The 25,627-nt window shown below is 41.8% G+C and overlaps 1 protein-coding gene across 3 annotated transcripts; it reads right to left on the reverse strand.

The window, feature by feature from the left end:
* Positions 1-844: 844 nt before the first annotated feature.
* Positions 845-24,321, reverse strand: hnrnpua (heterogeneous nuclear ribonucleoprotein Ua). 3 transcript variants are annotated; one of them, XM_042071815.1, is made up of 21 exons: positions 24,203-24,321; positions 20,337-20,506; positions 20,038-20,233; positions 19,868-19,943; positions 19,481-19,740; positions 18,692-18,757; positions 18,472-18,542; positions 15,911-15,981; positions 13,328-13,442; positions 11,922-11,995; positions 10,934-11,073; positions 10,501-10,600; positions 9,580-9,692; positions 9,073-9,336; positions 8,363-8,482; positions 7,518-7,646; positions 6,592-6,760; positions 5,870-6,142; positions 4,829-5,073; positions 4,205-4,300; positions 845-3,318 (listed from the first exon to the last, which is right to left on the reverse strand). In XM_042071815.1, exons 1-21 carry the CDS (start codon positions 24,275-24,277, stop codon positions 3,268-3,270), a joined length of 2,874 nt encoding a protein of 957 aa, XP_041927749.1. In that variant the 5' UTR covers positions 24,278-24,321; the 3' UTR covers positions 845-3,267. The 3 variants fall into 3 exon arrangements, with proteins under 3 accessions (XP_041927749.1, XP_041927750.1, XP_041927752.1); XM_042071816.1 differs by lacking the exon at positions 18,692-18,757; XM_042071818.1 differs by lacking the exons at positions 15,911-15,981; positions 18,472-18,542; positions 18,692-18,757; ... (3 more) ...; positions 20,337-20,506; positions 24,203-24,321 and adding an exon at positions 14,635-15,315.
* Between the last annotated feature and the right edge of the window lie 1,306 nt (positions 24,322-25,627).

Consider the following 25,627-nt stretch of genomic DNA (forward strand, 5'->3'; position numbering starts at 1 on the left):
GATTGCGCGTTAGCTGCATAGTTATCCTATCTAGCATACGCGGATGAGTCCATCAGGTATATAAATAAAGAGTTAAAAAGTCGGCGTTATTGTCTTGTTTGAAAAGGCAAGGCAAATGGAAAGTAAGCTCACTAATGCCCCCTTGCGACAAGTGTTATATGGTAGTCACAAAGAGAAACAATTTTGTCTGCAGCAGAAAACTAAAAAACAAAGTATCTGTAACCCTTCACTAGCTCCACTAATCATGGGATGGAATACATTATTTAGAAACCCACACAATGAGAACATATTGCATTATACTGTGTCATTACTGTGTCTAGTATAAGACTGAGAAGATACAACATGTTTGAACAAGTGTGAGCTATACTAACAAGCTCAATCAGACCACTCAGTAGGTTGGCTGAATTCCCCCTTAGGACAGTGAAATGATGAGGAAAGTTGGCTGATATCTCTGGGATGAATGTGGTGGGAAGTATTGTTCAGTGCACACAAATGTGACACATTCTGGGGTCCAAAACAGAATACAGTCATTCGGCCTACACACACACACACACACACACACACGCAAATCCTTGTTTCTTTCTAGTTTGGCACTTACATCTTATATTGAGAAAAACATTGTTATCTTACTTTCAGTGCTTTTTGTTGTTGATGTTACTCCGAATAAAAGTGTTCTAAACGACTAACTGTCCATTCATACATACATACATAAACACACACACACACAGGTATATATATAGTCTATGTATATAAGCGTATATATAAGTGACCACTCTGACTACATGTGCATCATCATGCAAATACCATTGACTGGAATGAAGCAAAAGATCTATGACTACATAGAGAATTTGAGGCTCATAATTGCCACTTTATTATAATTTCAAAAAAGACATAATTTCTTTACTCATGAAGAGTAAGTGGAACCGGAATAAATAAACTATTTGGTCAGTGTTTTTTTTTTTTCTTTTGAGTTTTAAGTCTTAAAATAGCAAAATACAAAACATAGCAAGGTATAAAAAAAAGAAAGAAACAAACAAATAAAGTCTATCTTACAAAATGTTAACATTATCCGAGAACAATACACATCACCTGACCAAATACTTGTACACTAACGAACACTATGACAAGCAAGCGCCACTTCAAACCAACTGCAAACTAGTTTCTTCTTACAGTGCATGCCATTGTTAGCCACATAATTTTGTTACTTTGTATAAAACACTCGGATTCTATATATATATATGGTATATCTGCAATAAAATTTGCTTTGAAAAGCAATTTTCATCTTAAATAATAAAATAAATGGTTGGTCTTGCATCAGACGACTTTGTGAATATAACCACTCACAAAGAGAGTCAACAAATACTGTATTATGACTCCATAAGAATGAAGAAAATATCACAATATTAACAGAAGAAAATGGTCTATACTGTAACAAATCTAAAACAATAGTGTAATTGAAATATGAAATGTAAATCACAAACACATCACTTTTCTACTAACCTAATCAGTTGTACTATAGTTATAATTTATACTTAATGCACAAACAATGGGAAATAAAAATATGGCATAATAACTTACTAGTAACAACATTATATGTGCCTTTGTTATGAACGGAGGGGTGTATTATCTTCCTCTCCTTACCATGGGTCTGGAGGATTGTAAGAGAACATGAACTGTTTACATTGATTACAATGAATGTGCTTCTGTGGTCTTCGCTGATGATTCAGGTTGTTGTTATTTCAGTGCAAACGTCAACCTCCACTGACCTGGTCAAATCCAACTACCAATGCTTAAATTCAGACTCCATCTCTTAACTCGAACACATTGTGGTCTATTCCATCCTATTGTGCATGTCATGCTAAAACACAGTGTGGCTGATAAAACCATGTAAACATTTCAGAGGGGATGTCAGAACATGATTGCGCAAACAAACCTACACACCCAAAACCAGTCTAATGTTTGCAAAAAAAGTACTGATGCAAGTCGATGACATTTGACATGATAAAAAAATAAAAGCATACAAAAAAAACTACGATCCTCACTAGCATACCCAGAGTGTCCTGCCAGCGGAGAGAAACCAAAGACCCACGACAATGTCTATAATGACAGCAAGGACTAAAGGACTGGAACCATCAATATTTACACTCCTAAAACCTGGGCAATATATGCCTCAATTTAATACCTTGGTAAATCCTAAATGACTACTGCAACGACTAACTTCAAAGCTTACTGTATCTGTTAATTTGTGAACAAACAAGTGTTGCTATTTTTAATATATATGTATACTCCAATCAAAAATAGGCAAAGCCATGACGTTATAATTTTCACACCACATGTATCTTTGACTGCTCTGATTGAAATATCTTACACTTTAATTATTGATATCTACAAATATGGACATTGACCATTTAGTGTTGTTATAACTTCTTTTTTTTTTTTTAAAGTGGCTTAAACTTTTTTTTTTAGAACAGTGGCTATTGGACCTATTGCTAGTGAAAACTCTATTTAACCAGCATTAGGTTTAAAAACCTGAAATTTCATTAAAACTTAAAAAAAGATTATTATGTAGATTCTCAGGATTCTACAACTTATTTCCTGATAAATGAGCTGGTTAAACATAGTTTTTTCTGGCATCTGCTTCAATAGTCACTGTTGTTTTTAAACAATTTTCAGGCCAATTCAACATCTTTAGGCATTAGTATTCAACCAGTATTATATTGTATACGGTTGCAAGCGAGCCTGCAGATACAAATACTCAAAGCTGCTTCATGCTCCTAGAATGAGTTCTGTTTCCTACTGATAATAATGGACTCATGACGATGTATACAACAAACGAAAAACTTAAAACCTTACTGATATCTGTAGTAAAAAGTACATTTACAAGTAGAAAGCAGAGCCCTGAAAGCTTCAAAAACCATCCCACCCTGATTTTAACGCTGACGCTTCTCCAAGCTGTGAAACAGGTGGCCAAAACAAAAACAAATTTTGTAGTATATTACGAAAATGAAAATAAAAACGTCAAAGAAATAAAAAGAACCTAGGACAACAGGTGACTCAGAGAGATATTGGTCCCCTCTGGTGACATACCCTCAGCTGTGGAATGTCTTGAGTGTCTTCAAAAAGCAAAAAAAAACAGAACCGAACCAACACTGAGGTGATCAAAGCGGACATGTTCTACAGACGGAGGCCCTTAGCGCTTGACAGGAGGATGGAGTGATGTTGTTTTCTCTCCTTCACTCTCTATCTTTCACTCTCTCTGTGTGGTCTTTAGTAGTATCCTGGGTGGTACTGCTGGCTCCACGGTTTCTGGTTCCAGAACTATAGACAGACGAACAGGAACAGGAGAGAGCTGATTAAAGAAGGGAACTTGCACACCTACATTCAATTCCAATCAATACTTTTTACCTCATAATTTATTTTAAGTGACATTTTAGGATCATTAGGACATTTTTGACAAAGTGAAACTTTAAAGTGATAGATAGATTTCAATATTCATGTAGACATATATATTGTACATTTATGCACACTTTGTTTTAATTAGCATGATCATAGCCCGTTCTTTCTGAGATGTAGGTATGTCCAGGGCTATCAATAAAGAGGTAAGATTCCCTCAGTGCGCCCCAAGTGGCATCTCTGCAAATTACGCTTTAAAGAGAGCACCAACGACTTAACACAATGACATGCCGTGCCACTCATGCGGACATCACTGACTGCAGAGCGAATGCTTTGGAGTGAACTGGGCCATTCAGGATCAGCTTTGGTGTTTAAGGGCTATGGACATCGTCTGAAATATCTGCACCCACAAGACTTCAGTGGATGGTTTAAAAAAAATCGTAACCACAGCAGCAGTTGATTACAGAGAAAAGGTATCATAATAACAGAGACATTTCAGGAGGGGTAAAGACCTCTGAAGTTCGCCTACAAACATGACCCAATGCTGCCATCTTTACCCATATAAGGAGATCCGGATCTCTTTCTGGATCTCCTTATATGGGCAAAGATGGCAGCTTTTTGGGGAGGCGAACTTCAGAGGTCTATTGGGGAACGGTCACAGGCCAGTGTGTATGGCTCGATGGTGTTTTATGCCCCCCAACGTCATCTTCCAGGCAGCGCTGCCACCGCTGACTTAAAGGCACCTAATCCTAAACCTAACCCCAACCCTAAACCTAAACTTAACCCATGCCTAGTCCAGTTCAGTCCTTACCCCCTGCTGCCAGCTCTGGTTGAAAGCCTGGGCCTTGTTCATGCCAAAGTTGCCGTTCTTGAAACCCCGGTTGTTGCCTCCTCGTCCGCGGAATTTCTGTAGAGACAGGACGATTATAAGAGATGCAACCCAAACAGATTCTGGAGTGGTTCCTCTAGCTCTGACTGGTGAGTCTGGCTATGCTAACTCCCGAAGAGCGCTTCAAATAAGCATTTAGGAACAGAACAAAAATAATCTAATTCAAACTACTACTACTACTTTGCTACTTTGAGGACTACTCACTGGAGTACCTGTAATACAAATAATTATAAATACACAAATAATAACAATGCAAATAATACAAATAACTACAAATAATCAAAATATCAAAGTTATTTTGAGACCTTCTACATAAAGTAAATAATAATTCAAGTCAATTCAACTGAATCCTTATTTCAGACCCACAAAAAGCCCCATAGCATAGAAAACAGAATAGATAATATCATCTTGAAAAAAAAAAAAAGTGATGAAAGTGAATCATGATGGAAGCGGGTATGATAGTTCGTCAACCAATCAAATCCATCAATCCATCAATCAATCAATCAATCAATCAATCAATCAGGTGAGTTTAATTGGTTATTTAACCTGGTTAAAGTTGCCTCTGTTGCCTCCGCCGCGGTTTCCCATGTTACCCCTGTGCATGGCGCCTCCGCGGTTGCCCATGTTCCCCATGTTGCCCCTGCCAGGGCCCCCCCGGGGTGCCCCGCCCCTGTTGGGCATGCCGCCGCCCCGGTTGTTGAAGCCCCCGCGGTTGGGGAAGCCCCCTCGGAAGGCAGGGGGGGGCAGGAAGCCTCGAGGTGGCCGGTTGAAACCGCCACGGGGACCCGGCGCTGGGGAATCACAACAAACACACGTGAACAACACACACACACACACACACACACACACACACACACACACACACACACACACACACACACACACACACACACGCAAACAACATGTAAAAAAGTCTGCATCAGCTGCAATCACGGCACACAGGTAAAATGCACTAGCCTAGAACTCTAGTGGGCTAGGGCTAGTCTAGCAACTCTACATTGGCTTGTGAGCTCGAAAAATTAAACTTCTATCAGGCCAATCAAATCGTGTATAGAGTCGTTAGGCGGGCTTAACATAATGATTGATGTCAGAGTTGCAATGGTTTGGCTTGAATTCCCTACTTGAAAACAAATCAGATGGATGTTGCTGTTGGCGAACAGTGTTACACGAGTTAAGCTTTTATTAAGTTGGCAAAAGCTTGAACTAGCCAACTAGCTCCGCTGGTGGGAAACGCATGGGACTCATAGCTCTGTCCTATTGCGTGCAGAGGGAATTTGAAAGACAACCGATTATCCAGCCCCTCGGACTGAGCACTGCGAACGGTGAGTGCCCAGACCCTACATTTTAATGTGGGTCTGGCTCGTCAGGCTAAAAATGCACATGTTCTGCAACTATACTCCATTTAAAGTCTGTGTGTGTGTCAAACCACTAATAGCACAACAATTTTATCTGACGGGATTTGGTACAGGACTTGATGTTGGTTAAAGTATGTTTTCCATCAATATTATGTTGTGGAAGTGGGAGTGTAAGATGGGACACGTATGCATGCACACGTACACACACAAAGACGCACAAACAGACACACACCTCCTCTGAAGTTGCCTCTGTTCTGGAAGCCCCCTCGTCCTCCTCGCTGCCCCTGCCCTCCTCCGCCCCTGCTGAACTGGTTCTTGCCCCCCCTGCTCCTGTTGCCCCCTCTCTTGGGCGGTGCTCCCCCCTGGTTGGGTTTCTTCTCCGGGGGCAGCGAGGTCTTGCTCTCCTCCTTGTACTGCTCCAGCAGCTTGGTGGCCTCGTCCTTCTGCAGCTCTACGTAGCTCACCCCAGTGAAGTAGTCACCCTCCTCAGGAAGGGTGTAGATGCCTGCGGAGGAGCACACACACCCTTCAGTTTTTACTGTTACTACTAACTGTCACATTTAGTTATTACTGTTACTACTGTAACTGTCACTACTGTTGCTACCAAGTCTAATCATATCTGTGTCCCCCTGTGTTTACCCTTCAGTTATTACTGTCACTACTGTTACTACCAAGTCTAATCATATCTGTGTCCCCCTGTGTTTACTCTTCCGTTATTACTGTTACTACGGTAACTGTCACTACTGTTACTACTAAGTCTAATCATATCTGTGTCCCCCTGTGTTTACTCTTCCGTTATTACTGTTACTACGGTTACTACGGTAACTGTCACTACTGTTACTACCAAGTCTAATCATATCTGTGTCCCCCTGTGTTTACCCTTCCGTTATTACTGTTACTACGGTTACTACTGTAACTGTTAGTGTGTAATCCTCTCCGTGTTCCCACACTCACCCTTCATCTTCAGGACAGCGTGCTCAGGGACGTCTTTCCCGTCTGTCTCAGCCTTCTTCTGTGTCCTCAGCTTGTAGTCGTCGTCCGAGGGGCAGACCACCACGGCCTTGCGCTGGAAGCCGGCGAACAGACACATTTTCCTCCGCTGGGCCGGAGCTGAGACGTTGGTCTGCGGACGGGGAAGGAGAGAGAGAGAGAGTGGTAGGGAGAGAGAGATAGAGAGAGGGAGCAAGAGAGAGACAGATAGAGAGGGAGAGAGACAGAGAGAGGGGGACAGAGAGAGATAGGAGGGAGAGAGACAGAGAGAGAGATGGAGAGAGACAGAGAGAGGGGAAGAGAGAGAGAGTGAGGGAGGGAGAGAGAGATGGAGAAGTCACGGAGGGTTCAGTGTAACGGAACAAAATAGCTGCTTCATTTATCTGCACTGAGCTGAGACAGAGTTGCATGCAGACGTCCCACTCTCATCAGAGGGATAAGGAGGATGTTCTGTACATATCGTCTGATTTGCAGATCAGAGGAATTATCATTTCATCTCTGAATAGTCTAAAGAGAGATAATAACTCCTCAGCAAGCAGGGAAGTACTGGGCAGTTAAACAGGACGCAGCAAATGTGCAGGGGGACTTATCTGTGCTTATCAACGGTTTATATTTTCTCTGTCTTTATTATTTATATAATGTATTATTATTTTTTATATATAATTATTTGAATAAAGAACGATCTTAAATCTCAATACAGCTATGAGAGTTCTGGAAATATTATGTGATTTAGAGTGCATATATATTGACATTTATTTCAACATTTCATAATGAATGATTTTACAAATAAACAAATTAAAGTGTTAACCAAAACACTGTTTTTTTTCTCAGATCACTGGTCCAAACTATCACAACTGATGTTTCTGTGTTCAGTCTGCCCTGGACTGTACCTGGTCCAGGATGTAGTTCCTCTTTTTGCGGGCGGCAATCTCGATGAACTTCCCCAGGAAGAGCGGGGCTCGCTGAGAGATGGCCGTCAGTTTTGTCACGTCCTTCATCTGACGCTTCAGGCTGGCAATCTGGGATCCGGATTAGCACAGATTAGGACGAGGTTGCCAGGGATGGCCGGGCTTAGCACATGGGGCGTGACCCCGTGACTCTGCTAGCACCTCGCTGCACCGCACAAATCCACACACCCACACATACACACTCACACACAGACACACACACACGCACACACTGCACACGCACGCACACACACACAGGCACCTACACACACACACACACACACACACAAGCACAAACACGCACATGCACAAACACACACATGCGTGCACAAGCGCACACACTACGCCCTCAGCATTCCGCTGCACTGTCTGCACACTACATCCCACACTATACACTAAACCCTCTGGCTAGATTAGCAGGATCAGCGAGGAGACCGTGCTGTGCCACTAACATACCAAAATTACATCTGTGCTCATGAGGTAAATGTAATGTAATGTAATGTAATGAGGTGAAGGTGTTTAAAGTAAACATAATGTGGATAATGTTGTCATTCCTTCCCAGTAAAACTGTGACCTGCAATGATTTCATGTCAAAGACATGTAGCAGTGATGTGGATCTGACCCAGATACAGTGGAACCACGCTATGATTGATCAGAGCCAGATTCACCGAGATGTAATCCAGATTCATTTCAGATCAATCCAGATTTGCCCGTCTCTTAATGGACTGAGGAGCACTAGAGTATGACAGCTTTGAGGAGAAGAGAGGAGAAGAGGTTTGCTTGCTTACCATCATCTTCTCCAGGATGGTGTTGGTTCCCAGGATGTTGTACTTCCCAGGGTTCTCCTTGGTGTGTTTGGTGACCCACGAGGTCTTGCCCGCGCCCGGAAGTCCCACCATGACAATGACCTGCATAAAACGTCCACAGTCATTCAGATCATCAGAGTACCAACACCTTACTCTTCCCCAGCCTGTCTCACTCTGTGGACGATGAAGAGAGTAAATGTGAGTGTGTCCGCTCTTGAGCAAATCTTACACACAGAACGGAGCAGCTGTCTCTAATTCACACCACTTTACAACGCCATTTGACTCCCTACACAAACAGCCAGCAGGGCCCCAGGCACAGTCTCCAGGTACAGTTAAGAACACCGTTCAACAAAGTTATTGTGTGCACATCCCAGGCAGGTGCAGGACAAAAAATCCTACTCAAGAGAAAAAATATATTATGTCCACAACACTGCATTTTGCAGCAGGGTCGAAATGTTGCCTTTGTACATTAAATATATGGGAGTCTAAAGCAGTGTTGCGGACATTACTGTATATATTTTTTCACAGTTAAGAACACCACCACACCCTTCAGCGGCAGCTGTGACGTGTGACTGACAAACGCACTAAAGGCGTGCAGGGACACATACACAGCCACATAAATCTCTACATGACACTCATTTCTGTGCCTCAAAATGTTTTCGTTTTTTTTGCAGAAGACACAACAAGCTGACCTCGCATTCCTCTTTGGTGTCGGGTCCTTTGGGGCCCCTGACGCGCTCCGTCACGGGGATCTGCTGCAGGAATGTGAAGCCGTCGGGCGTGGGGAAGAAGGGCGCCTCCTGCTGGCCGAAGTTGAACTCCACGGCGCAGTTGTGGCACAGGACGTGTGGGAACAGGGGCTGATCGGCCAGGCTCTCCTTGCTGACCGTGAACGCCACGCCCAGGTCTTTACCGTTCTTGGAGAAAGAGAGCTCCACCTCTGCACCATCAAAGTTCTGTAGGGCACACATACACACACACACGCACATACACACACACACACGCACGCACACACGCACACACACACAAACACACACGCACGCATGCACACACAAACACACACACAAACACACACACACGCACACACGCACACACACACACACACACACACACACAGATCAGTTGTTGTATTGCTTACTAAACCTAGCTAGATTGGCTAGAGATGAAAAGGCTTTCTAAATCTCCACTATCATACTCACGATGAAGCATCCGACTACATCATTTTCATCAAACGACTCTCCATAGTCCTCCGTCTTGCAGTTTGTGGTCTTCTTGCCCTTTGTAGAAAAGGCATAAGAGTGCTCCTCTTCACCTGCAGGGGGAGAAAACTGCACTTAGAACCCAAGGCACATCAAACATCACATCTTTTAGAACCAAAATGTAAATACAGACAAGAAAAGCGTCGAGTCCCATTCCTGCTCTCTGCTGTAAAAAAACGGGCCCTCCAGAAAGAAAAAAAAAACACTATAAGAAGGTATACTACTACAGTAATGACTAGGGGTGTTAATTATTTCTTGGTATTTACACTTATATCTTGAGTCATGATTGGTAGCGTTTGACAGCGAAGTTCCTTAAGAACTGAGCCTAGAACAGCCATTCTCAAAGTGGGGAATAGAGACATGGCAGATGGGACTCCATAAACAGAAGAAAAGTATTTAATGTGTGTCTTTATTGACAATAAAACCATACACTCAAAACAACACAAACACACACAAACAAAGGGGTTGTTAATGTATCGCTGCTTTTTGTTTCTGAGCAAATATGCAAGTGACAAATAATAGGTCTATATATAATTTAATATAACATCAGATGAAGGGGATCTGGAGCAAAATGTAATGTGGAACCATAGCACGAAAATAATGTTTTAACATGGTTACCATTTCATTGGTGCCTAAGGCATCTAAAGAAGAGGTTTGTGAGTTATAAAGAAGAGGTTCTAGAGCTCCTACAGAAGAGGTTTGTAAGTTATAAAGAAGAGGTTCTAGAGCTCCTACAGAAGAGGTTTGTAAGTTATAAAGAAGAGGTTCTAGAGCTCCTACAGAAGAGGTTTGTGAGTTATAAAGAAGAGGTTCTAGAGCTCCTACAGAAGAGGTTCTTTGGGCTAAAACCCTGTTCCTTACCCAGAAGCAGAGTACCGCTGGGCAGAGACCATCCCACCAGAACCTCGTGGATCTCGATGCCCTTGCTGGAAATGTGCTTCACCGGGATCTTCTCAATAATCTAAGGACAGGAAATCAGCCGATGAGAAGTGTTTGAAAAAAACAGGATGGCATGCAGTTTCAGGGCTTAAGTTATAACAATGTCATAACCCAGTAAAATAGATAAAAATGGAAACACAGTCAAACTTAAATTGGGTGATCTACTTTCTCAAAATGACATACAGATGAAACAGTATGGCCTCTGTAACAGATATACACAAACAGACACACCTAGATTCATAAATATGTAGATGGACTCACACACACAGACAGACAGAGAAAGAGAGAGAAAGAGAAAGAGAGAGAGCGAGAGAGAGAAAGAAAGAAAGAGAGATAGAGAGAGAGATCACCTCACCTTCATCTCGAAGCAGGCCTTCCCTTTGGCCAGCCCATAGGAAGCGCGACCCCCGGCCCACAGGTAGGCGAAGCTCTCCATGGTGAGGGAGGAGGCGCTGTAGCGATCCCGTGACACCTTGAAGTGCAGGTCACTGTTGTCTGCAACGCACAAACCAGGTCATTACAAATAATAAAGCATGTCATCTCTGGGGATTAAAATATACAGTGCATTAGCACCACACAGATACAGTACATCCCCATGAGCTACAACAGAACATTCCCATGAGATTAATTAGTTGCAATAGTATGTTTAAGATTATTCAGCTGTATTTCAAATATCTGTCTGATTTATGTGCTGACAAAGGCACAAGAATGTGAAATGTAAGCACACAATTTCAGAAACAACTGGGTGTCTTCTTATTACAAATTACAAATCTAAAGACAGTGTCATGATCAGAACAAATTAACGTCAATGTCAGAAGAAAACCCAAAACTTGAGAGCTGATTAGGTGAGCTCAACATAATGAAGGCACCCTTTAAGGTATTTTCTTCTTAAAGAGATGGGAGGTAAACAGCCATGTGAAGTGGTGGAATTTAATGAGCTGTTTCCTCGTTCTCTCACACCTCCTCAGGGAGATCTGGCTGTTTAAATGCAGGCAGCAAACAGACTTTATATGGAACTAGCCCATTTACTCTGTCCTGCACCACAACAACTGTTTTTACATTTGACATATTTACTGATTTATTTGATTTATAATAAATCAGAAACGTGCTTTATTGCCAAGTATGTTGCAATCCCTTGAGTGTGTCAACATACTTGGCAATGAATTCTGATTCTGTTATCAGGTCAGGACAGGACAGGACTAAAGACAAAAGGCCAGACCCATGATGTGAACATCACCTATCAATGCAGGAACAAACAATGGTCTGATTAAACACTGATTAAGGGCACCTCAGCGCATGCTTTAGAAATGAATAGCTAAATCTGTGGATTTGAAGGTGCTCACATGTGTCCAGACATACAGTGGTGTCATCAAACTCCTCATCCTCTTCCTCGAGAGGGGGCTGGGGGGACTTGGCTCTGTGAACAGAGAAAGGTATCAGATGGACCGTCCCAAACACCCGATTCTCTTCTCCACCTCACTGCCAGGCCCTCACAGAGGATCACTCGCCACGGAGCCTGACAGCACACACGCTCCCCCGTCTTACTCAGGTAGCATCTCACTCAGACACACCTGGCCCACGACTGGCCCTGATCTGGCACCAGTTTGCCTCAACTGGGCTGGATCTGGGCCAGACAATTCGCAGCCTGTGTTTCTCTGTGGGCAGGTGGCTGTATTATTCATTGGTGGTGCATATGGGGTGTGATACCTGACATCCTATTTCAGTGTTACGTCATGCTGTCAGCTTTACTGGGTCCACTGGCGTACTACACAATGTCTGACCAAAACTTCAAAAATAAAGTGGATAATGCCAAGTCAAAACTCCAAAAAAAGGAGTGGATAATGACAAGTCAAATTGGTATTAACAATATGCATATAGACTAGTCATTATTGTGTTGCTTATGTAATGTAACTGCAATGTAACTTAGGATATAGTTCAGGGAGTTGTCTGTGTCAGCAGCTGCTGAAGTGTGTTGAATGGTGCTTGGCTTTAAGACATTACCCATGTGGACTGATCTGTGGCACTGAAACCAAGTTGCTGCTTCTTCACTGCTTGACTGAAAAAGCACTAAAAGGTTTACGTTTCCTGTGCAAAAAATAACCCTTCATGTTATGGGTGCACAATGCTTGTGCAACCTACATGTTAAACAGCAGTTAAACTCATTAGAGTACAGAGGAAAGATGACATCATCGTGTTTTAAAACAATTTAGCACAGAATTTGATATTATATTTTGACATTTTCAGACGAGAAACTACATATTTAAAATTGCACTTTCACCAGCAAGTGAAACACTGTAACCAAAACGACAGAATAAAATGGAATGGAAGAATTAAGAACATTTTTAAAACATAGCATTGATATAAGAAGGAAAATATGAAGAAAACTCATACAAGTCATTCATTCACAGATGTTGAAGTCCGGGCGTCCATGGTTGTATATGACTACTACAACATATACACTTGCTTTCCCAACATGATACCAACTACTTAACCTAGTAGTACCGACTACATATCACGGAAAATTGTCGAAATACAGACTGTGAAGGAAATAAAATGCTTTGTATTGGCCACTAACACTATAACAAAGGCTATTTTAGCCGATGGTAAAATGTGTGTTTCTTTGCACTAGAGAGGCAAAATAACTGTACGGACAGTATTGGCTATTTTACTGCCAACACCAGTCCATTAAAAACCTTGAATGTGCAGTGATTTCTCAGGAGTACCTGAGGTCTTTCTGCACAAACCTTACCGGCTGTATTTGCTTTCTTCAATAAATTCAAAGTAGCCCCTTCCATGTTCTTCCCGGCGTCTCTTAACCCCCTTCTTATTCTTCTGTTCATCTCTCTTGTCTTTGTCCGCATCCCCTTTGGAAATAAAACAGAAGTAATGAGGCATGCCTCTGTGTTGGCCTTGCTGGACGGCCCACACTAGTCGACTCAGATGTACTGTACTGTACTGTACAGTGCAATCAGGTATGCATGAGTTACAATGCATGACTGGCATTTCATGGCGTCTTCTGTATAAGAATTGATTTACACTGCGGGGGTTTTCATGTCAGGAAAAGATTCGTTGGCTATGTGGGTCATGCCGGTCGGTTCTTTTCTGGGTAATCAGAAAGGGAATCTCAGTGACAACATCTCCATCAGAGGGAAATGGTACCAGCCAGCAAATACTGGCTTTGGTTTTTTACAACATTTCACATCAATGTGGGGCCAAGCAACACACATTTTCACATTACATTTCCTTGCTAAAGGAAAGGGAAGGGTTAACATTTATGGTATGCTTTACCGCTGCTTGCATTAGCCTACTTCAAAGGTAAAACGGGAACGTTAGAATAGATAACAAAATGGTGCTCACGGGAGTAGCGCAAGAACACGCAAACTGTAATCGCAATTTATGTTATTTAGGCTACAACAGAAACATGTTATATCTTGTTATGAAGGACTGCCTCGTTTGAATGCATTCTGCAGGGAACTGACTTCCTTGAGATGCCACTTCCCCTGTCGCCACGGCGAGGAGCCACTTTACTGGAATCTGTGTTCTCTACACCCATGGGTCTTCAGAGCGTTTCAGCACCCCCCGAGAGCCGCTTTGTCTACTTCGGCTAGCAAACTATCCACATTTCAAAAGCGCAGGACCTCTATAACTACTTAATGCATAAACCCAGATCATCACAACTACTTACTGCTCAAACATTACAGCCTCGTAGCTTCATTCCCTTGCTCTACAGCCGCGGCATCCGCTTATGTCCAACATACAATACCACACAAATGATGTGACAGTCCGCTGGTCCACTGTCAAAGGAGGCTAAATAGCATTAGCTGCGTTAAGCATAGCTCGGCTAGTTGCATCTGCCTGGTCATTGTCTGAGACCAGCTACGAACGTTAGCTCATTCACTCAAATCATCTATATCCACCTTAGCTTGAGCGATACATCTATTCAAGACTCACTGACTATCCTGTAACGCTACTCATACATCTGATAATTTTGCTGACTGACAACCTCCAAACCCTTTCCATCGATGCTGAAGGGTTATCTGGTCAATGGGAGCTTACCATCCCCGGGCAGAGATCCCAACCCCGCGTCGTCATCATCGAATTTGTCCATCTCTTCATCATCCTCTTTGAGAAGAGCATCTTCGTCTTCGTCCGACTTATCCATTTCTACACCGGCATCCTCCTCCTCCTCCCCCATATCATCATCTTGCTGCTCGCCGACAACATCAGCAGAAAAATCAACGTTAGCGTCGCCCCCCTCTCCATCTTCCTCGTCGTCATCAGCCTCCATGCTCTCTCCGACCAGATCATCCTCCAAATCCTCGTCTCCCATTAAGTTCAGGCCACTTCCATCGTCGTCGTCAGCACCATTGGCTTCTCTCTCCGAAGGAACGAAACCGCCTCCGCCTTGGGCCTCTTGGTCCAGAGCGGCCTGCAGACGGTCCATTAATTCGGCCTTCAGTCCCTTGTCGGACAGCTGCCTCTTTTTCAGCTCGTCCTTCAGCTCATTTACCTTCAGTTTCTTGACGTTTATAGAACTCATTGTGGAAGCTTGAGAAAATTCGACGTCTATGCAATGTCTCACGCAACCTGTAATTTAAAACAGCCTCGAAAAAAAGAAAAGAAATGACGAGGAAGCTGTCGAAAGGCGACAAGGTTGACAGTGTAGCCGCCTGGAATTTTCACTGCGCCAAGCCCCAACAGCCAGTACCGATGACCCACTACAACTGGCAGCAGTAGTCGTGGATGTGACAAATGAAGCTGTATATAAACCTACCGTAAATATTCAAATAGCTGTGTGTGCGGGGCGGTGATCGTCATCACCGTATATTCTAAATAACGTGCCCTAGTGATATTTCAGATTCCAGAGTTCTCGCGAGAGCACAATGGAATTGTCTCTACCAGACACTCTGGCAAAGAGCAATGATGCACGTTACATTTTCCCCTTGCATTTCGGGGAACCAGCTAAACTGATGAAGACAGCGCTGCAACGTTGGAGGACAGTTCACATTTTCTAGTTTTACTTGTTTTTTTTGTTGTTTTGTTTGTTTCTGAGACCGCTGGCAGGGGTCAGGGGTGGGGATTGGGGTTTGTACTTCAAGTGTACGTAATGGGGGCAGTGGGAGGGTAGTGATGGGTCAATGGCGAGGAGGAGGGCAGAATAGAGGGTATGTTTTGTACACCATCTGATAAGTGTCATGTATGAAGTGTCATGCTTGCTATTTTTGCATGTGTCTATAACGAGAATGGTGTTAATAAAAAGTTGATCGCATAAAGAGAAAGCTTCACTGTCTTCCCGATTCACAAGTTGCGTATTCATGTGTTGCTTTGTTACCTGCTGCTGCACACAAGGCTCTTGATGGTCCTGGGAGCTCCATGTTAGGCTCTGGGGCATTACTGTAGGAGCTTACAACAGAAATTATTAGTTAGTTATTAATTGTGCACTTCTTTCATCTGAAACCATACAATCCTATTATTTTTGAATGGGAAGGCTACTTGAGGGGCTGTTAAAATCACAAGGCTACAAGATCCAACTTGCTATCATACAAAAACATACTTCAAAAATACATACTGTAGCATAGTGAGAATTTCAACCAAAAGCAGAAAAGCAGACAGTACTAGGACATGATAACAGGGTTGCCAACATTAAAAAAACAAAAAAAAAACATGCATTTTTTGTATTTTTAATAGATGGTTCTCAATGTAGGGTGCTGGATCCTAAGTGATGTGCCAATTGGAATTGATTGACCCTACAGTTTGATGTACAAGACAAAGGTGAAGGGGGGTCTGAGGGTCTGTGGCCGGTTGCACAAAGCACCTTAAGTTTTTTCCCTTAAGTATGACCCTTAAGACTTAATTTCTCCTTAGGTAAGGGATTTACTTAAGGGTGTTGCACAGAATACCTTAAAATGTTTCCTTAGTTAAGGAGAAACGTCAAGGGATTTACTGCACTGAAAGGGATTTTCCGGCATGAAAATTCTATAGTTTCCACGGAGATTGTTCAACAGCTGTAGCCTAGCTAACTGCCTTTGCCGCGATGCCGTTAGTTAACCCACCGAACACAGTGCTTATATCTTATCATTCATCTTACCTTAATAATATTAGCGGAAATTATCCAGGTAGCAAGTAAAACATGTTATATACATGAACTGAACAATACTAGTTGGCAAGTTAGAAATGATCCTGACTGTCATCAGTGCACCAACGTTTTGCCTAGCAAACCAAAGCTCATAGGCTAACAAGACATCCACATGAATTGTTAACATTAGCCTAACCAAACAATAACAATACGGCATGTTTCTGATAGGCCTATCTATTTGACAGAGGAAGCATATTTTTTTATTGTTTTGAACGGTCAAAAGTAGTTAATAAACTTCATTTATCAGCATCAATTCAGTTAATAATATGGTTACGGTAGAGTCAGATGTCCCTTAGGATTTTCCCCTTAGTTAGACTACTAAGGTCTTTTGTGCAACAGTTTAAGGGATTTCTTACAAGATAAGGACAAACCCTTAAATACTAAGGGAAAATGTTAAGGAACCCTTAAGGAGAAAACTTAAGGGTGTTTGTGCAACCGTTTTTATTTTAAGGGACCCTTAAATCAGATTTTAAGGGAAAAACCTAACTTAAGGTGCTTTGTGCAACCGGCCACAGGCCCCAGAAAATTTGGAATTTGACAGATGTGATTTCCTCTATTCTGCTGCATTTTGGGGATGGCCAATACCATCTGATCCCTTGGGCCCCTGTCCCCATTCAGTAATCCATGGGTATTTTGTGTGCATGTTTAATTTGGGATTCTGTATGAAAATAAAGTGATTTATAGTAAACATATACAAAATGTTGCAAGAAACAGGCTACATAAGAGGCCTTGTGACTTGACAGCATAGCTACATGATATTCACATGCATGTACCCAACTGAAATGGGTAGCCTACCTGTCTAATAGCAGAGAGGGTAGAAGGAGCAACTTAAGAATCTTTGCTGATAGACGTTATCGTTAACAATTTGGAAGGAAGACACTAAACAGGCTCAATAGAAGAAAGTAGGCTACACTGACACATTGCAGGATATTGAATCTAATTCTTCATGCTTGTTGTCACGCCATGTAAAAAAAATAAAAATGTGTTAAGCATACTAAAAGCTCATCCAGATGGAATGAGTTGCCAAGAACAGCGCATGGGTCGTGTCAAAGTTTTAAAGCAACACCAAAGAGTTTTTTGTACCTGAAAATAATGTTTCCAAAATTGTTTCAGTGGTTCATCAACTCGTAACAGGGTGAACGGCACTTCTGCATTCACTTTGCGGCCCTCTATTGGCTATAACCGCACTACGTAAGTTTGCCAGATCGGGTAGCGGATCTGTAGTTCGATGGAATGAGACATAAGAAACTACAAATTTGACTTGCATGATGTCGCAATACATCATACTTTCATAAAATCATGCAACATATTCTACCTTGTCTGTGGAGATCGTTATTTGCAAAGCCGGAGCTGGATAAATAAATAGCGTGCGTGCGACAAAGGAAAAGTTCTTTGGCGTTGCTTTAAGAGGGAATGAGAGAGTGAAGGGAGCCACCGTGAAGGGGTTCTTCTTTGCACGCGCGTGTGCGGGTCTGTCTGTTTGTCGCCAGATCAAACACTTAACAAGGATAGATGCACCTCCGAAATCGGAAGTTTTTGAGTAATGATGGCTTGAGTTGCAGGATTTTGAAAAAAATTTGATGTGAGATTTTGTTCTTGAGCGTGAGAGCGTGAGGTTGAGGCTGAATGCATGAGTGTCACGCCAAATGCGTGAGAGTTGGCAACCCTGTGATAATTTGTGCTCTGGTCAACATAATCGCACCCCCCACACACACTTGTGGCTCATGGACTATAACTTTTACGATTACTTGATTTACCTTTCTGCACACAGGCTGGCATGATGTGGCAGGTTAGAAAGGAGGAATTTTTGATAACATACAGGACACACCTGTACAAAACAGAATATCAAGAACAAAAAACTATTACTTTATCATCACATATAATGGAAGCAAAAGATGTGAACACAGAAAATGTAAAAACATCAACAAAAATCAAATCCACCCCCACTTTCTTTAAAAGACACTTATTTACAATTACCCCTTGCTCTGATGTGCCAGCATCCTCCGCGTCAGCGGTCACAACGGTCACCACATCCTCCTGCTCCTGTTTATTTTTTTTGTGTGGATAATATGGCAACAAAGTTAGTGTGCACACATGCAAATTATTGGGTTGTAGGCCATAACTTCTTAGCCAGGCAAGCGTACCTTTACACAATGTTAAATTTAACTAAAGTACAACCTTAGGGTAGGCAGAATTGATAGTTTCTGTTCAAAGAAAATGGCCACTCACAATGAGGTTAAAGTATGGCTATCAGATGTTCAGGTGGCTATCAGTATGGTGTTCAGATGTTTTGCACAAAGTGAAAGTGTCTGATCCATTAGACCAATCCAGGGGTGGGCAGTCATTTTGGCTGAAGGGCCACATTGGCTTTTAGATATTGACCAACGGGCCGGGTATTACTAGTACCGGTAGATGGGGGTTGATGCCGGTAAATTGGGAAATCTCAAACCAGTAGCCCCATTTTATTGAGAGGGCATGCTAACATGCAGGGTTAAAAGGGGGGATTTGCATTTCATGAATACAACAAATTCAACAAATCAGGCCTATAATCTAGTTCATTTTGTCTTAATGTGAAATTGTCCTATTTTGTGAAGGCTCCACGGGCCGGATTAAATATCCCAATGGGCCGCATGTGGCCCCCGGGCCTTAGTTTAACCACCACTGGACTAACCTATTTCTATCATGAAGTCAAATTAAGTATAAAGTCAGTTTGGATAAAAGCATCTGCCAAGTACATAAACATAAACACATAAGTATAGCGCTTACAACTTTCGTTGGTTGGCAGTCCTCGGCATGCAATGCCAACATTTGCAGGGGAACAGTGGCCTTGCACATGTGGCAAGCCACCTGTGGCATCCTGGCAAATTCAACCGAATTATAAGGTAGAGCCTCGGAGTCTAGCTCCTCCTGTATTGGAACCAGAAAAAGGGTATTTTTTCCATTCTTCGAGGCCGTTTTTAGCTGCCTGCCAGAGTAACCCTCTGCCTCCAGCGGTACCACTGTCAATTTACGTTGGCCACTGCCTCCTAAATCAGAAACGGATGTGAGATGAGTGGAAAAGTGAAGCACATCATATCAGCTGTAGGAATCATATGGCCTCAGCAAGGACATTTTCAATGGAATATCCTGCAATATTGATTTTGCGATCAGTACCTGCTGCCTTGTAAAACATCCAGCGCCCATTTAAAGGTTGGAGTTTTGCGAAGTCTTTCTCCAGAAGTGACAAAATCTACACAGACAAAAGTTATAAAAGGCTGATAAGTAGCACTTTCAAGGGAAATATATAAATTGTAAGTAAGTAATCAGTAATCACAAATAAAAACCTCTGAATGGTTGCAGTCCTCAGATATAGATAATACTTTTCTTCCAAGGCCCGCACAGGCCAACTCCAGGTCTCTGGATCCCTTAGGCGTTAAAGTAGCAGGGCCGGGTAACACGTAGAATGTTATGTCCAACTTCTTTACAGGAGCAGGGTTCCTTTCAGCCACCTCTCGTGGCTGAAACATTCCAGGAAACTGTCTATTAAGTGGGAAACACAAAACAATTCACAAGGGAACTGTCAGTATCATTCATAAAATCGAATTTCACAAGAACAACAATTTCTAAGCTTGTTGTGGCATACCTTTTCACACCATTATTGACACGAGTACTGAAGGTCGCAGGGGTGTCAGTGGGGGTGGGGACAAAGGTAGGAGTGATGGGGGTAGGAATAGTTGGAGTGGAGCTTTGGGACACCTGATTAGCCCTGGAAACTGCACCTATTAGCGCATTGGCCATGGTCTTGATCATTCTCTGTAATTCAAAAAGTTATGTTATAATTTCCTATAAAAAACACATATTCTCATTAGTGAGTACTGTCTAATTTTAATCATCATTGTGAAGGATTGATTAACTGACTAGCAAGTTGTTTTTCCACTGGAATTACAGTACCATGGTAGTGTGAACATGGTAATGCTCACACCTTTAAAACATATAGTTCTAGAAACTAGAAAAACACTTGGAGAGCGCAAACCTGGAAGGTCGGTGATTCTATACTAGAGGGAGAGCAGATAGCTAACAAACGTTCAGAAATTGGCAAATTTAAGGGAAAAGTCGGTAAAGGGGCTATTTCACACAATTTGAGGGTGCTGAATTCAAGTATGTTGTTTACCAAGCTCAATTTTGAGTTTTAAGCTTGCTAATTTGCATAATTAGCATAATTCACATACTTTTTGGTTTTGCCATCAGATATCATAGGAATTTAAAAAAATAAGTGAAACTGTTAAAACATCTCACTGGTGCTCTTTCCTATTATTCAAATTCCAGCCATGCAGAAAAATGGAAGAGTGTGCATGTTTGAGGAGTGCTGAAGAGTGCTATGGAGATTATTCGCAAAACATTTAGACAAGATATCCTTTATAGTGCAACAAAAAGAAACATTCTCCAGTGCATCATTACTGATGCTGAAAGGGAAGTGGACCTAGGACAAATCCTCAGCTATGAACTTATTATTGTCCCTGTACTGTAGCTATTGCAGATAGCGATGGTTATTTGTAAAGTGGAAATAAGTCATCCTCACTCAAGTGCTGTCTAGCAGTGTGGAATGTCCAGTAGTGATCACTGCAAAAACTGCTCATTCAACACTGGTAATAGATGCTCAAGATCTAGTTATGTCTTTAGGACACCCATCTGACTGCAGCACATAAGAAGTATGCAGGAAAGTTTGTAAGAAACTTTTGTATTGTTATTTGTTATGTGGTAGCAAATTATGTTAACTATCAAAGAAATAGACCTAATGTAGGAATGCACACAGATATTGCAACAGATATGGTGTAGGCCTATCTGATTAAGACCTGAGAAATCCCATAAGCACAGGAAGGCCTAGGGTAGCCTACATCAGATGACTAAAGATTAGGCTCTTCTGCATAGCATTAAGTGATTTGCATGCAGTAATTTGAACACTGACCTTGATCTAGCCTACTTTGGCTATTTAATGGTAATTTATTGCCAATACACCACACAATATAAATGAGCTATAGCAAACAATAAAGGACTTAATCACACACAAACTACTATTTTACTGACTACAAAAATAATAATTATGTAGGAAGTTTAGAAGTTTAAAACGTGCACCAAAAGTGCACCAAATTCAACACAAATGACTCAATACACTTGGAGGAGGCCTGCGTCCTTTCTTTTCCAGATATTTTAGGATTTGGATATCGTTTCAGTATCGAGTATCAATATATTTATGGCAGGTATTGTATCGAAGTCACAATTTTGGTATCGTGACAATACTACACCAGAGCCACTCTGTTTTCTAGATGTCGAGGATCAGAGGCTCTACCACCAACAAGTGATGCTGCTCAATGGCATATTAGAAGAGCACATTATCAAGCTCTAGTATGGAGGCAAGCACACATACCAAATCCAGTGTTACTAGAAGTAAAATGTTTTTTACTTGTCAATTGTTGCTGACGGTAGATGCAGTTCTGCATTAGGCTTATTCCCGCTATCTAAGTTCATATGTACTGTAGGATATATTCTGAGTTGAAGGTTATCTGTGCGCAACTTGTTATTGTGATGAACACCACATGAGTGACTCACCATGTTAGCAATAAAAATATGGTTGTGTTTTGATTAGAATTTCCGAGTTTATTACATGTTAACTGTAATCATGTTCCCATTGAATACGTTAATAAACTATAGTATGGTTTCTTTAATGCTCAAACATGTATTTAGAGAACACTTTTATTTGGTTTTAGTGATTATTTTTTAAATCAACCCAATTTAGGGAAAAATAAGCAAAAAAAATGCTGATTATGCGGCTTAGAACTCAGAATTGAGCTTGGTAAACAAAATATTCAGAATCAGCACCCTCAAATTAGGTAAGAAGCGTGGTTTACCAACTTTTCCTCAAATTTGCCGTATTTGAATAGGCCGCCATTATGACCGATCTCAGGCGCAGGACAGAGAAAAGGAACACGAATAGAAGATTTTAGCCTTTTTTTATAACCATCACCTGGAGAGAAGGAATACTCTTTACTGATTGGCTGGCAGGGTGGCTTTTAATTCTGAATAACGTGACACCCATGAAGTAGATCTGGTAAAAAAGTGTAATCGCTGTTCCATATCAATGCTTATGAACAACCATAGTAGGATGACATTGGAATCAACTGTAAACAAGTGTCCATGCTACCGCTGTTATTTATAGGGCCCACGAAAGTTGTAAAACAAGCTGAACTAGTGGGCTTCTTTTTAAACGGAACCGCGTGTTTCCTTTGTGTGCTATAAAGGCATGGCTTTACAGTGGCAACCATGTGATAAGCGGGATAACGGCCTTCGAGGCGTGTCCAGTTACGCCCCTGATCCACTAGCACGCGATGTGAATTCCCCAAATCGAGACGCTACCCTCCATGAAGACGCTTTGATGGGCGTCCCCTTTTGTAGATGTGTGGAAACGGCAGGGCAAGAGCAGGTAGCCTAGTAAACAACCAAACAAAATGTTTCCCTCCACTATTTTGAAATTACCAAGGGAAAGTCACTATCTATAAATTAGTTTGCAAGTTGGGCGGTCATTTCAATCATGAAGTTGTCCCTGTAGGATTCTAGCCACACATCATACAAACACGGAAATTTAGATACTGCTATGATTTTTTCCCCTCATCTGACATGTTTCTGTACATTGGCCGTAACCACACTACCGGAAAATTAGGTTTTGTTTAGGCTACGTGATGATGGACCTCCCCTGCATTTTGCTCTACTATTGGATACTCGCCTTGCGATGGACGGATTCATTTGCATAAAGTTGGGGATTGCGCCGCAGCCACAGCACTTGTCGCACCGCATACCCAGAAACCTATGCGGGTGCGGAATTCGCATAGAAATGAATAGGGATAGTGCGTCGCGGTGTTCCCATCGCATGCTAGTGGATCAGGGGCTTTATACTTGGGTGGAGGCAACTCCAATGCGCATCAGGGGAGTTCTTTGCCCCTCGCCCTCATCTTAATTCCATAACAGCACACCTAGGCAGCCATTATCCCTTACATAATGACCTGCGTTCTTTACATTATCCCTTACATATCGAACTGTGAAGTCTATACAGTATTCAGTTAAATTTCAATTCAATGTCCGACCCACCAACATCTTACTGAATAGAACCCAATAAAGTGTATTTCACCTTGATCTAAGAAGCATGAACTAGGCTAACTAGCTAGACTAGCAAGTTGAAAGCGGACTAATGCTAACAACTGGCGAGCAAGATAACCTTAGCTGTGTGTGCACACATGCATTAGGTTTAATTCCAATGCTATCCACAACAAAGGATGAGTATGTGTAATGTGTAAAAGTTTTTTGTGGGTTGTGGATTTTAGCCTATCCAGTACTACTTTGCTAGTTCTACTAGATCTAGCTATACTTAATCTATTTTGAGTGTTACCATATCGCTCTCACTCTGAATACCGTCAGAAAAAAACACATACGAAAAATAGGGAGAAGTCTCTGAACTACCATGATTTGGTTCGAGGGAATTGTACTTGCAGAGGATGGTGGCGGTAGCTGTTCGTTATGCTCCTTTTCGGCCATGGTTGAATTGTATTTGAATGATTCGATGAAAGTCTGGTCAAGTGAAGCGTAAGCATAGCCGTTCTGAGCTAATAGAACAACACTGCCATCTACTGCCGCAAAGATTGTCTCAAAAACACGTGTGCTGATCGTGCTGATCCACAAATGCAAAAACCAAAACTGCGTGGTCTCGGTCCTGCGTGTGCTGGTGATCCACTAATGCAAAATTAGATTTCACAAAAGCAATTTTCAGTTTTGCAAATGCAATTTCATTTACAAATACACATCTACAATTGTGAAAAACAATTTACAAGTTACAAATATGATTTTTTTATTTGTGGATATCAAAACACAAATGCAAGTCAAGAAATATTTGTGGATGTCACCATCTACTCGATTGTAATTTCTGTGTGCTGGTGAATTAAAGTAGGCCTATTTACGTGTGGATTTGTGTGACTTTCATGCAAAGAACGTCTCAAAAACATGTAACTTTGGAAAGCGAAGAATGCGTGTGCTGGTGATCCACAAATGCAGAATCACATTTCACAAATGAAATTTTCGGTTTTACAAATGGCATTTTATTTACAAATGCACATCTATATTTGTAAAAATCAATATACGAGTTACAAATATGATTTTTTTATTTGTAGATATCAAAACAAGCATGCAAATCAAGAAATATTTGTGGATCCCCCTCTGCGCATATACAAATATTAATGAGACAAATTTAGCTCTAGTTGTAGTGTTATCCTGATTGCGTCGAAGTCCGAAATCATTCAGAGTAAACATGGTCTAGTGTTATCCAATTGCAAGCAGTGAGATTTTTAAATGCATGCTTGTTGCCGCCCCTCGAGTTGGGCCATTACATTGCTCTTTGCCAGACCCTTAATCTTTCTAGATCAGTGTTTCCCAAACTTTTTTTCTGGGGACCCACTTTTTTTTTAAATGACAGACCATCGCGACCCATTTCACTTCAAATCTACCCTGCAACCACCAATATTGTTTTAGGCCACAGGTTTTTCCACAGGGAGTTTTTCCTTGCCCCTGTTGCTCTTGGGTGCTCCTTGTTGGTCCCAACCCTACCCCACCTTGCTTATGCAGCCCTTGCCACAACCCCCCCCCCCCCCATAAATGCACAAATAGGCTGACACCAGACATAATTTTTACTGCATTTCTTACATCCAGTAACTATATGCATGTGACAATAAAGTTCCTTGTATCCTTGTAGGTTCTCCAACTTTTATACACCATTGGCTACACAATCCTGCTGCACACTACAAAAGAGACAACAATTTGATACCATTTGCGAGATCAAATAGGGTGATACTAGCTGAACAGTAGTCTGACTAGTCGGTCGTTGTTATTTCTAAT

The sequence above is a fragment of the Alosa sapidissima genome, chromosome 19 (assembly GCF_018492685.1).
Source record: "Alosa sapidissima isolate fAloSap1 chromosome 19, fAloSap1.pri, whole genome shotgun sequence".
In the NCBI taxonomy this organism is placed as follows: Eukaryota; Metazoa; Chordata; class Actinopteri; order Clupeiformes; family Clupeidae; genus Alosa; species Alosa sapidissima.

Excerpts from the sequence above, each read along its gene's own strand:
- hnrnpua (XM_042071815.1), bottom strand. The coding sequence starts at position 24,277 with ATGGCCGAAAAGGAGCATAACGAACAGCTACCGCCACCATCCTCTGCA. Across the intron at positions 18,758-19,480 it reads ACTGCCAACCAACGAAAGTT|GAGCAGGAGGATGTGGTGAC; the intron begins GTAAGCGCTATA and ends AAAAATAAACAG. Across the intron at positions 7,647-8,362 it reads CCATCCTGGAGAAGATGATG|ATTGCCAGCCTGAAGCGTCA; the intron begins GTAAGCAAGCAA and ends TCCGGATCCCAG.